Source organism: Gorilla gorilla, chromosome 1 (genome assembly GCF_029281585.2).
Source record: "Gorilla gorilla gorilla isolate KB3781 chromosome 1, NHGRI_mGorGor1-v2.1_pri, whole genome shotgun sequence".
NCBI classification, from domain to species: domain Eukaryota; kingdom Metazoa; phylum Chordata; class Mammalia; order Primates; family Hominidae; genus Gorilla; species Gorilla gorilla.
Window position 1 is genome coordinate 30,085,653 of NC_073224.2, and position 13,849 is coordinate 30,099,501.

The 13,849-nt window shown below is 35.3% G+C and overlaps 1 protein-coding gene across 10 annotated transcripts in view; it reads right to left on the reverse strand.

Annotated features, from left to right (window-relative positions):
• The window catches only part of ESRRG (estrogen related receptor gamma), a 591,615-nt gene that overhangs the window by 5,081 nt on the left and 572,685 nt on the right, over nucleotides 1-13,849 (reverse strand). For all 10 annotated transcript variants that reach the window (XM_063708073.1, XM_019030557.4, XM_055379671.2 and 7 more), the window contains one exon: nucleotides 10,932-11,201. In XM_063708073.1, the coding sequence (XP_063564143.1) occupies nucleotides 10,932-11,201 (270 nt within the window). The remainder of the gene's footprint in view (nucleotides 1-10,931; nucleotides 11,202-13,849) is intronic.

Below are 13,849 nucleotides of genomic sequence, written 5' to 3' on the forward strand. Positions count from 1 at the left end.
TTTTCATTTACATTGTCATTTTGAATCATTCCACCATATCACTGGTGAACTGACCACTATTTACATTAGGTAGTTTAATGACACCTCTTTAAAAAAGTTTCGAATAATCTGGAATAAAGTTGCTTATAAGTATTTACTGCTCAAGACTCAATTTCTGCCTGGCAGAGCAAAAAGAAGGAATTTTTCCAAGTGGGAAATAGCATTGATAGTGGTGCCCTGGAGCGGGACTCAAGTCACTCCCCAACATACGCCTGGCCTTTCCCTGTGGATTGTTTCTACCCAGCTTCTCTCCAGTCTGGTTCCTCTCAGCATGGCAATCTCATCCACCTCCTATGGTGCTGTCTCTTAGAAACAAACACACATAATTTCTAAAGTTGTCTAGGGGTTGGTAATGTTAGGGACAGAAAAACATTCATAGAGATGATGGCAACATGATCTGATATTCTTTCTCTCTATTTTTGCACTTAAATGCTACCTGAAGGAAAAATGGGAGGTATGGGGAAACACTATGGTGAGTCTCTAGATACACAAAAGACTGCAATATGGACCTTGTGCATAAGGGAACAGAGATGAGTTGGATTTTCCCAACTTATCCTGGGTCTAATAATTAGCTCTCTACATGAAAACAGAGTAATAGATGGAAGGAGAAAATGGGAATTACACTCTGCAGTGACAAAACAAACGAAATAACTATTTTCCAACTAGACCAAAAACACACCAGAATAAAAATAATATTTACCATTTATTAAGCACCTATTTCAGGTGAACATGGCCTCATTTTACCTCCCCAAACCCTAGAAGACACGTGGCACTGGTAATATGTGTCAGACTGAGGTTTAAATTCAGGATTCTTCAAATCAATAATGCTGCTAGAATGTAGAACACTAAATGTGCATTCCCTTAAAAAATGGGATGAATTGTCCTCTAAACACATCCTATTCAAACTCCTATCTTCATCAGCTGTCTTCTTTACAACATTCTTAATGAAGACATTGCCAGTCATACGAAAGGTATGTAGAGTATTCTCCTTGATAAGAGGCAAAACTAATTATTATGAATTTCCTCTTTAAATTTTCCTAAATCTGTCTCCAAATTCTATCATTTGGTCCTGTTTCTAATTACTAGAACAACACAAGATAAATTTCCTTTTTCTACATGGCATATCTTTAAGTGCTTGAAGTCAGCTGCACAGTTACCTCGGCCCTACCCATAGTCTTGCCTTTCCCACTACTCTTTCCCAGCAGGAGATATATTGTAGGATGTCATGGGAAATGAGGCAAGAACAAATAGCAGAGAGATATGCTCACAAACAGCAATTAAGATTTCAAACTATTCTTTCAAGGCTGTGATTTAGCATGAGAGATTTAAAAATGATTTAATCAAATTACTATGATAATTTAACTTCCCATTTATAGAAAAGATTCTAACTCATTTTAGCTTTACCCATTCTCGGATCTGCTAATACTTTAAATGCAAACTCACTAAATCTGAACTATTTAATTAGACAATGATTCAGCTGGCAGACTGCTGAAGAAAATATTAATCTCCATTAGGGATCCTAGTTCAAGTTCTGGATCTGTGGTTTTAATCTCTGTTTTGTTCTTTTGGTTAAATTTACACGTTGACACCAGGCTCAATGGAACTGGCATTAATGTATGTAATTTATTTTGTTTTCATTGTTCATGCTGGTTTCTTTTCAACTATGCTTTAAAGGAAATAGTCCTAGTATTTGTGCTAATAGGAACCAGCTAAACTTAATGGATATCATAAGTTTATGAACTAACTAGACAGGACTAGGCTACATATTAAAAACAATGGGCGAGCTCTTAAAAATCTTGGATACTGGGCCCAAGTCTAGATCTATGAAGTAAGAGACCAGAACTAGGACATCAGCATTGCTGAAAATCTGGGTAGTTCTACTGCCAAGCCGGGATTAAGAACTACTACTGAATTAGACAATAAGACAAGCAAATACTATTCTAGAAGAATAAATATTTCAAAAGATAACCAGAGTGTATATGACACACATATTATTGCCTACATATTAAGTCTAACACCTAATAATAAAATAGAACTTTATCAAAACTTCCAATATTTTACTCTGTGAAAGAGATCCTAAAAAAATGTGTCTAGTTCAGATCACTCACTTTGGGAAGATAGCTAAATATCATCATCCTTGCAGCTGCAAATTTAATAAGACAGAGCCACTGAAAAAGAAGATTTTATTTTTATATCTTCTCTTGAATAAAATACTGACCTTCTCTATGTTAGAAAATATTAATCATTGTGGGCCAGGTGCGGTGGCTCACGCCTGTAATCCAAGCACTTTGGGAGGCCGAGGCAGGCGGATCACGAGGTCAGGAGATCGAGACCATCCTGGCTAACACCGTGAAACCCCGTCTCTACTAAAAATAGAAAAAATTAGCCGGGCGTAGTGGTGGGCGCCTGCAGTCCCAGCTACTCGGGAGGCTGAGACATGAACCCGGGAGGCGGAGATGGCAGTGAGCTGAGATCGCGCCACTGCACTCCAGCCTGGGCGACAGAGTCAGACTCCGTCTCAAAAAAAAAAAAAAGAAGAAGAAGAAAACATTAATCATTGTGTGCACAGACATAGCTACTCCAAAATACCTAAGTCCTGCTTGGGAACTTTCTTCTGGACTTTTAGACCATTCTTGGCAATACTTTCTCAAGAGTGCCAAATCTCATTTTGAGTATGGAATTGAATATTAGATACAGGCACAGTATATTCAGAGTCGAGCCTAGTATATAGTATATAGTATATAGCCTAGTATATAGTATATAGTACGTTAGTAAACCAACAGTCAGTGTAAACTTTTCTGTGAAACGCAGGACTTGATTTTCTTTGATGTTTGTGAACTGCCTACATAAAGATGGGTAGTAAGGAAAGGGTGAATGGGACTCTATCCAATCATTGAATGAATGAAACAGAATGTCATGGAAAGAATAGAGAAGTGGAAAAAGGTCTATTTTCTAAAAGATACTTTGTATCTTTAAATTTCCATATGCCATATATATGCCACCTAACAGAGTGGTTCTTCGGGTAGCAATTGGCTAGGGTACTGAGGAACACTGGTTGATTGCCATGTCAAATGGACTCTAAGTTAACAGAGATGGTAGAATTTTTTTAACCTCTCCAAATGATCACATCAACAACAACAACAACAACAACAACAACAACAACAAACAGAGCAACTACATGACAAAACTAAAAACTCAGGGACATTTACAGAAAAACTAGGTGACAGGGTATTCCCAAAATATGCATAAATTCACACACACACACACACACACACAGACAAATACACAACGAGGTCTATGTGTGTCTGCATCCCCAGCTCCGTACTTATGTGGGCAGATGATGTTGGCCTAGGAAGAATGGCCAACCCTGTAAGGCACCTTGAGTGCCCAGGTCGTAATCTGATTCTAGGCTTCAGCCAGAAAATATTTAAAATAAACATGGAATATTTTGTCACACCAAATAGAAAGGATATTATCTAGAACTACTAGGTATTCAAAAAGATTTCAGAAGCCAACCAGAAGAGGTTCCCACTGAAAAAAATGGGACAATTTGGGCTTCAAAAAGGATTATAATTGCAACTGATTGAAATCCATTAAATATGTTTGAATACATGTGTTTATAATTTTTTTTCAGTAGGACACAAATTATTTACTCTGAAAGCTGCTAAATAAAGATAAATAATCAAGCATTTATACTACTTTTCCTAAATAAATTGTAACACTGGTAACCAAATAAGAGATAAGAGAAAGCATTACTTTATACATATCCCACCTACTGAATGAAAAGAGAAGAAAAACAACAAAATTACAAATCACTGTTTTTCAGCCCCCAGTGATCAATACATTTAGGTAATGAACGTCAACAGTTGCTAACATCACAAAAAGAGACAGAAACAAACATTATGTATCTTGCAATGAACAATACATCACTTATAGGTGCCATAGGGATAGAACCTGAGTCTGATTAAGTCTCCGGATCCAGTAGCCAATTTGCACAAAATGCAAAGGGCAGAAAAAACATGATGAACTTCTCCAAGACTATGCAATCTTCAAAATCCAGACGCTGGAAAACCATGTACATCAAATGCCCTGGCATCTTCAACTAATAAATTGTAGGGAAAATAAAATGAAGGAGGAACTTTGGAGTACAGACTTAAAAATTCATCCATAAATTTTTATGGGTAAATGAGCAAGACTAAATTGTAGTAACTAAGTATACACATTTATTTAAAAAAAAACTATAACAAAATAAAAGGAAGTGATGACTATAAAACTCAGGATAGGATAGTGATTACTTTTGTGGGAAGGGAAGGGGCTGAGATAGGAACAAGACACTTGAAGGGCTTTCAGGGGTTACGTTACAAGTTTTATTCTTGACCTTGCTTATGTACTTATCATGGTAGGCTGAAAAATGGCCCTGAAGATATTCAGGTCCTAATCTCTAGTATCTGTGACTGTTACCTGCTATGGCAAAATGAACTTTGTAGATGTGATTAAGTTAAGGACCCTGATATGGGAGATTATCCTAGATTATTCAGGTGGGCCCTCAATGAAAGCAAGTGTCCTTGGAAGCAAAGGAAGAAGAAGGCAATGTTACCACTGAGGCAAAATGCTACTCCTGGCTTTAAAGACGGAGGAGGGTGCCCAGCGCCAAGGAATTCAGGCCCAGGAGCTGGAAAAGGTCATGGAAACGGATTCTTCCCTAGAGTCTCCAGAGGGAGTGAAAACCTGTCCATACATTGTCTTACACCTAGTGAAACTGATCGACGTTTGACATCCAGAACTGTAAGAGAATAAATATGTGTCACTTAAAGCCATCAAGTTATGGTCATTTGTCAATGTAGCATAAGAAACTCATACACTCGTTAAGGTCTATATTTTTATGTGTTTTTTGTGTTTTCTTTTGCATCAAAATGATATAGATAAAAAGAGAGAGAGAAAGAAATTTCTGGTGGATGGTCTCTTCTGGAAAGTAACTAATCAAGCAGAATTCTATGGCGGCTGTAGAAACAGGTGGCAGAAATATCAAGGAAGCCTTTAACATATCAAGTAGGGAGCTGAATCAAAAAAATGTTTAGGTTTCTTCCAACCCAGAAATCTTATGATTTTAAAATTGAAAATAGTAATAATAATTCTGATTTTTCTACTTAACCATGGTGACAATAATAGAACTTTCCATTTCAGAGCTCTCCATTAAGATACTTTTAGTTTTTCTAGAAGGCCTGTTTTCCTTATTTCTTGCTGTGGCTAAAAAGCTAGTTTTCTTTGACATTTACACCAGCCACACAAATCACTCTGACTGTATTTATATAAAATGTTGAACCACAGAAAACCTCTATGGTCGTGGTTGTAGTTTCTTTCCTTCAGGCTTCTTACAAGTCCCAAATTACTATTAATATTGTTATGTTTACCTTGCATAATGGGATTTACCTGCTAGGTCTTTTCTATTTTTCTATAATTACTTAAGGCCTTCCATCTCTCTCTCCATATCTTACACTTTTCCAGGGGGTTTTTAACTCATTTTGCTACAAGTCATAAAGACAATTATAGTATACTGGGTAAGTGAATGTTGATATCAATTTGAGTGGTGAATAGTTCAACATTTCAAAACATCATACATGATCTGCACCATGCTAATGACGTTTTGTAACAGAGCTCATTATCTTATGCTATAATCATTTCCTGGAAATAAGCAACTGCAGAGTATTTTATGTGCTTATTGCCCAGGTAATAAGCACATATTACCCAGGTATTTACTCAGGTAAATACCTTTGGAAGGCCAAAGCTATTTGCAGCAAATATTTCTGATACCATGCCAAGACACAGTGACCATTGAACATGAAAAGAAATATTTAAGAGCCAGCTTTTACGTTTTTTACCTAAAAATTGCAGTACTGTAATATGTTTAAAATTTAAGGGTTGTATTAAATTTAAAAAACTCACTTCCAAAATATCTTATTCTAAATAGAATTAAAATAATCCAGTAAAGGCAGCCTTGAATAAAAACCAATGAAAAGTAAACTAAGAGATGAAAAGTTATAATTTTGATTTCTTATTTACCTGACAGTATTACTTATGGTTTGTTTTGGGTAAAGATTAGGAACAAAGTTCTACCTGCCACACAAAGCTTACATATATTCATTTCTCACAAAATGTTATAATTTCTTGGTAAATATTTCATGTTCAATTTTGTCACTTTCTTGGGTAGTTTTATAGTCCTCTAACTCCAAGAAGATGGCAAGATAAAGGAAGTGGGCATGAAATTCTCAATCAAATTAAAAATAGTAATTTAGGCTCCCAGATGTGAAATTGTAACGGGTAAAGTCTTCTGCATTAATCCTTTTAGAAACATGTATATAATTATTTGTGGAATAGAAATAGCTCATTGATAGCAAAGGACAGAAGGTCCCACCTTCTGCCTCATAATAGCCATGCATGATTATCAGCTTTCTTCGCATACCTGTGAAATAGTACTGGACATGCCTACTGCACAGGCATGTTGTGGGAATCAAATAAGATTCCCTAGAAGAAGCTTAAAAAGGAAATGTCTACAGAAAGATTCTGAAAAAGGATAATCTCTTGACCAGCAGCTAAAACTATCTCCAGAATATCAAATCAACTAATTTAGTCAAAATTTTGTAAAACTGGCTAAGGCCCAGTTTTACTTTATACACACACACACACACACACAACACACTTACATATGCACATATATATACATGTATGAAACCAAACTGGCCACCTTTACTTAAAAGTAATCAATCTAAAATTTTCAGGCCATTTAAGGGATATTAGACATTATTTAATTCACCTGCCTTATTTTACAGATGAGAAAACAGTTATGTATTTAAGCGATGTATTCTCAAAGGAGGTGAAATTTGGAATTAGAGAGTAGAAAATATTCCTCTTTTTAAGTAAAATGCGTATATATAATATTATATATATATATGCATGGATGTGTGTACACGTATGTAAATATGTGTGCGTATGTATGTGTGTGTGTATATATATATATCCTAAATAGATGGCATTACTATTTCATCGGGGGGTTATTAGGAAAACCATATCTGAAAAGGCTCCCCTAATGGAGTGATAATGAAAACACACTAAGTCAAACCTATATGAGAGTCCAAATATCCTAATTAAATATGGTGCCCATTCCAGTATCCTACAGCAATCATAAACTTTCTATACCTTGAAATTACACAACTCTGCATACATAACCATTTGTCCTTAAGAACAGCAGAATTCTGTCCTGAGGTTGTTAGAGTTATTTATGATTTTAAATTGATAACCAAATCATTATTTGTAGCTTGATATCAATAGGTGCTATTATTCTGGAAATAATGTGTAGAAGTAAAAAAGAAAACTTGACTTGAAAAATGTTTATTCTTGAATGGATTGGACTCACCTGGCTTCAGGCTGGGGTGGGGTAGGGGTGGCAAAGACTGGGATGTGAGTGGCAGATTTAGAGATTGAAGTTCTTATGACTCGAGCAACAGAGAATGGTCAGACTAAAGTGATTCATTAGCTTAAACTGCTTTTAATCTTATAGTATATAATTTCAAACAAATTCTTAACATAAGAATCAAGAGATTCAATGAAGAGAAATAAATCCCATCATATAATCTTACCTAGGTGCTTATAGAAATATTTTACTATATTTCCTAATACAGAAATGAAATTAATTATAGAATCATAGAATTCCAGAATTGGAAAGAATTTGGTATTAGTCAAACCTCTTGTTATATACATGAAAAAACTGGGGCCTCAGAATTACAATATTAAAATTGTGACCTAGAGTTTTCTTTTAAAATTCAGTTGCACAGAGATATATTAGAGATGTAATAATTACTCAAGAGGTTGTTAATACTAAAATATAAGAGAATACATAGCTTAAATGAGACTGTAAGTTTCTTATCTTCAAAAGTAATTGGAACTATTATTTAGGGTTTTCAAAGATGTGAATGTGAAAACTGCAGAATTATAACAGTTCATGACATATTGTTGTTTTGGCCACACACACGAAGATAGAGTTTCCAGTGATGTTCTGGTGTTATAAGTATTCCTGAATTCACTTATGACAGAAACAAAGCTATAAAAATATGAAAGCCATCATTAGGAAGCCAGTTGCCTGTTTTCCAAGCATAAGCACAACATTTATAATGATTGAATAAAGACCAATGTTTAAAATAAGCTAAAATTTAAGTAAATGAGACAATGGTTTTTAACACCTACAGCCATGCAGGAAAAGCTAAGATACCTACCTAAATTACACTGAAATAGATTTTCATTTTTGCACAAAAAGTTACTTATGTTAATCTGGAATTCCTAAACACACACACACACACACACACACACACACACACACACACACACACACAGAGAGAGAGAGAGAGAGAGAGAGAGAGAGAAACGACAAAAAAATAGAAGCCCTTTAGGGTGTCTAAAGTATTAAAATATTTTTATACTGATACGTGTATGGGCAGTTTAAAAAACCTACATTGGATCTAAGCAAGTTTGAGTCTACATTCAATCTTGGATCTACAACTTTATTGCTGTGCTCCAAATAACAGTCAAAAATGGAATAAAATAACATCATATTAACAATATCAAAGAAAATGACTTTCTGAGTTGTTTACCCCAAACTAAAATGACGGGGCTTGCAGGTTAGGTGGGTGAAGAAAAGGCCATAATTACACAACACAGTAGAGGTGGCACAATTTGGAGATTAAAATAGTCCTTAGAGTACTTAATCAGTTATTCTTTAGTAGGGACTCTGATTCAGTTGATTTTTCTTGGTAGTGAGGGGCTAAATCAACGATGGAATCACCTGCAAGAATATTTTGGGACAGAGACTTTTTTTTAGAAGAAGCAATGTTACTCAACTACCATGATAAGAGAAGAAAGGAGAGCTTATTGACCATTTCTGACTTTAGACATGAAAAATAAATGAACTAATTCTTTAAAGACTTTCTAATCATCAGTCACTGCTGTGAGGTAGGCATTTCCTCTCCCAGAAGTAGAATATGTGGATTAGGACGTTTATCTATCAGAAATATTAATGCTTATACTTCTAAGCAACAGAGACAGAAATGCTGCTACTAATTAATTCAGTTACTCTAAATTATAATACTTAGTCATGAAGTACACATCCAATATCTAAAATTATACATTTTTAGCAATTTTGTTGATAAAGTTTTAGCATTGCTCAGCATTCATGGTTAGTTAATAATTTTTAAAAGCAATTTGAAACATAGAAGATTTAACACAGGCTTTAGTATATTTTAAAAACAATTAACCAAGTAAATGTTTTAAATTAGAATCATTTCATGATTGCCAAATAAAAATTCTTCCCAAAACCACTGTTATAAAATATTTCATCTCATTATGAGAGATGGTATAATGTGAAGTCCATACAAACTAATAAATCCTCAGAAAATTTCTACCCCATCTCTCACTTTGATCTTCTGAAGAGGGAGGGCAGGGGATTCTTCAGAGTTCATAATAACAATGTCATTTGTCATAAGAAATCATATTTTATAATTTCACAGGAGAGTAGAAGAAGAGAGGTGCATGGTGTGGTGAGGAAGAGGGTTATATTCACAATTAAAACTGTGAAATGCTAAACTCCATTATGAAGACAAATAGGAAAGTACAACTCCATTGTTGAAAACAATTTCCCTCCTATCAGTCCAAGGATTCATGCATCAATATTGTAGATGAACTGTTAATTACAAAATCAATTAAAAATTATTTCTAAAAACAGTCACGCGTCCCTGGCTCTCATGGGGGCAATTTGGGCAGAAGGTCTCATCTCACTAGGACCGCGCCAAATCACAAAGTCGTCATCCACAAGTAAGCAAAAGCAATCTGGTTTTTCATTTTTCAGCGCGGCTGAGCCCAGCCTGAGATTGATCGTCACATATGGCCCCAGAAAACAAACTGTCAATACCTTGAATGCTGCAGAATTTGAACAAATAGCCGTCCGCCCATTCAAGCCACTCATTGCATCCCATTTAACAGATTTTATTGACAGTTTCCTTCTTGTAATTAAAGGGAAAACTACTGGCCGGCAACCAAGATAAAGTTCAAAGATAGGGTCAAAACAAAAGCAGATGGAGGGGCACGGTGTGACTGTCAATGGTACATAGCATCAGAGCACGTTATTGACACACAGGTATCTAATGATCGGCACGTCATTAAGGAGGGATCTATCCTGAACTTTATGCAAATGCTAAAAGAGACTTAAGACCATAATAAAGCATTAAGAGAGGCACAAAGGGAAAAACAACAAAGCACCAAAGATTTTTACTTATTAGAAGTTGCTCTCTATTTTAGCATGTTTCAGTTCAAATGTAAAGACCAGTTATTCCCATAATTCTTAACCCTTACTGCATAGGCACAATTTGACTTCTAAAGAACTCCAGAATGTAAGAAAACAGTGTTCTTTGATAACCAAAACTCAAAGCAACACTAAATATATTTTCCCAATTGCACAATTTGCATTTTTGAGGGAAAAATGGTTTTTGTGTATCAACAATTCCCTTGTTTTAACTTATGCATAAAATACAATAGAACTAATTTTGTCCTGGGAGTGTGCATTTGTGCTATTACTGCAAGAGCTTTTGCTTTGCCATGATCCAAATTAGTACATGCATTAGTTGATAAAAGTTTCAAAGCATTCAATAAGCAAGTCAAATGAAATTAATTCCCTTTAAGTATATTTTTCTTATTTCTAACTTTTCACTAGAAAGCTATACTGATTATAATTTTGCTGATTGATACAAAATTTACAAACCAGGTCTAGCAAATCCCTAAAGAAGTTAAGGAGAGGGGTAAAACTGACATATTAAAAAAAAATGTAACAATGACTATGTCAGTATGCCAACCTGAATTAGCAAGAGCTATAGCTTTGAGGGTGACAAATTCTTCTTTTTCCAGCTTCATGCTCTTGTATTTCTTTACCAGCTGCAGGATAGCATTATTTAGATCAAGAAGGCCTGCTAATTTGGACTGGTCTTCGTCCATTATATAATCGTCTGCATAGACAAGTTCATCCTCAAACGAAAGAGACCGGTATACGACACCAAGGATCAAAATTTCCATCCAAGCACTCTGCAGAAGGCTCATCTGGTCCGCCAGGGACAGCGTGGAGAAACCTGCATGGAAAGATGGGCAGATCAAGTTACTTTAAAGCCATAATTTCATAATGCAACATTAGTTTCATATGGTAGCTGGCTTCTGCACCAGTGCTCAAAATTATGCTGAGCTTTGATTAGAAGCTCTTAAAATTTTCCCTGGATCACTTTGCGAACAGCAAAGTGAAAGTCACAAACCAGCTTCTTTAATTTGTGGGTATTTGCTATAAGTTTTATAGACACAGCTTAGGGGAATATAACAGAGATGTCGTTTTCCTTCATTCGAGAAGAAAATACCATGTAATCTTTAAATATACTTGATTTCTGGTTGGAGTCTTTAGGAAAATCTTACAGGAAGTCAGATTTTCAACTATCTCATCTCTAAAAACTACTATTGGTAAACAACATAAAAGTAAAAAAAAAAAGAAGAAGAAGAAGAAGAAGGAGAAAAAGCAGCTAAAAATAAAAGGTAAACAAACAATTTAGGCCATAGAGCTCAGCACAACTTGGAAACATTTCTGTATAATATTAATAATTACAAGCACAGTGGATGATGAGTTACAACTAGGTGAGCCTTCTTAATTGGCTATTTCTCCCCACTGATACTTAACATGACTTTCTTTTAAAATTAGTGATAATAGGTATAAAAGAAAGTGGAATACGTAGCAGCCTGGCCTCCCCACCAAAGAGAAAAGCCTCGTTCACTATTGTTATTAAGATCCAATTATTTAAAAAGTTAAATATAAATAAAGGTAACAGGGTTTGGTGCAAAGGAGTCAGATTCTGAATGTAAATACTGGCTCCACTTAGCTACTGGCTCTTTCACCTTGAGCAAGAGAAATTAACTTGTCTCTTAAATTTCGTATTTGGGAAATATAAAATATCACCTACCTAAACATTAAGCTATAACCTGAAATTCAGTAAGTGTTGCTGTATGATTAATATATGTTCTTTTTATCTGAATTACCTATATGATCACTTCAATTCTTTTCTGCAAATCTGGGATGCATTCATACACGCATATTTAAAGTCCCTCTGAGCTTGAGAAAACATATGCAAAAAAATTAAAAAGAAAATGTTGTTCAATAGAGAAAGAGGAAGCAGTACAATTAAGCCTACTTAGGAGTGAAGAGATATATTTATATATCAGAGGGACTAGATCTGTATTCTAAAGTGAAGATACCTGATGATCAGAAGCTTTTCTCAAGTCCTAAAAAAGAAATGTTTCTTAAAACTTCACTTTTATTTCCAAGTGTATGCCTAAGACTTCTAAGGGTAACCATCCACCTCATGGCTTCTGAGGACAGTGGTACCATCATTTAAGGTCCTGCCACCAGTAATTCTACAGAAAGGAAGGACCATTTTTAATAATGCAACTTAAGAAATCTATTTTTACTCCCTTTCTAGACATTATTATCCAAATCGTAAGTAGCCACTGATGCCCAACCTTTTTAGGCTGCTGCTTATGGTCACTGTTGCTGTCCTTTTCATTCATATCAAATTGTGGGTATCCCATATGATATTAGAAACTACAGCAGAGTAAAGAAAAGGAAAGGATTTCTTGACCTATTGGTGAAAAACAGTGGTTTGCCATTTGGTACCATTAATTATAAGTGCTTAATAAAATCATTAGAAGGGATGAGTCAAGCTTTTCTTAAGGGAATCTTTAAGATATGTGTAAAATGCATTTCTTTCATTGTTTATCATGGTGCTTACATGTTATTTGACAGGATTTCTTTTGGACTGGCTGTGTAAGTCTTGTTTCTTATTCTGCTTTTGTCATTGCATTTGGGGTTAAATTAATAAATATCCTCTTAGAGATATAATAGCTGATAACATTTTAAACAGCGATTCAACACAGAAAACTAAATTATTTAACCTAAATAGGTTAGGCTCCAGATGCTTTTAATTTTAGCAATGTTATATTCACAACAAACAAACAGAAAACCACACTGCTCTTTTTTCTATCCCCCTCCAAGGAAAAAAGGTGCAATGCAAATCCAAATATCAATCTCAAGAAAACATACTAAGTAAGAATTTCTTGTGTAAATTAAAATACCAAAAAAAATCATCTGGAAAGTTAGGAGCAAAAATGAATGGGTCTTTTCAATTTGTCTTAGTTTTCTTGTTCCTTTTCATGCTCCCAAGCCGCAGTTTCTCTGCAGCAGCAGATGGACAGAGCATGTAGCCCGCAGCACCTTCCTGTGACAGCCCTATTCTCCCTCCCAGACACTGCTGTTAGTAAATAGATTTACACATTCTCCAATCTCCACACATCTTTCTGCCGAATAATTAAAAGCAGGATGATTAGTTTATTGAGTGGAAGGAGGAACTTTTTTATTGAGGTCCATCTATGATTTTATCACGGCCAGCACTTTTAACGGTTGTCAGGGGGGTGCAGGCATCCAATTTTTCTTATCTGCCTGATTAATACAAACGCTGTTTCAGGACGCATTAATTAACAGATACAAATCTACGTTCTCATGGAAGGATCAATACGGAGAAGAAAAGAGGCATCAATGTGAATTTAGTGCTGATGATGGAGAAGGCACGCTATCGACATTTACGTGCACGGAAACTTTAAAGTTGCACCGGGCCCCCTTTGTCCCTGTGATTTACAAATTAACAATGTTACAGCCATAACAACATTTCGCACATTTCTTTGGGGT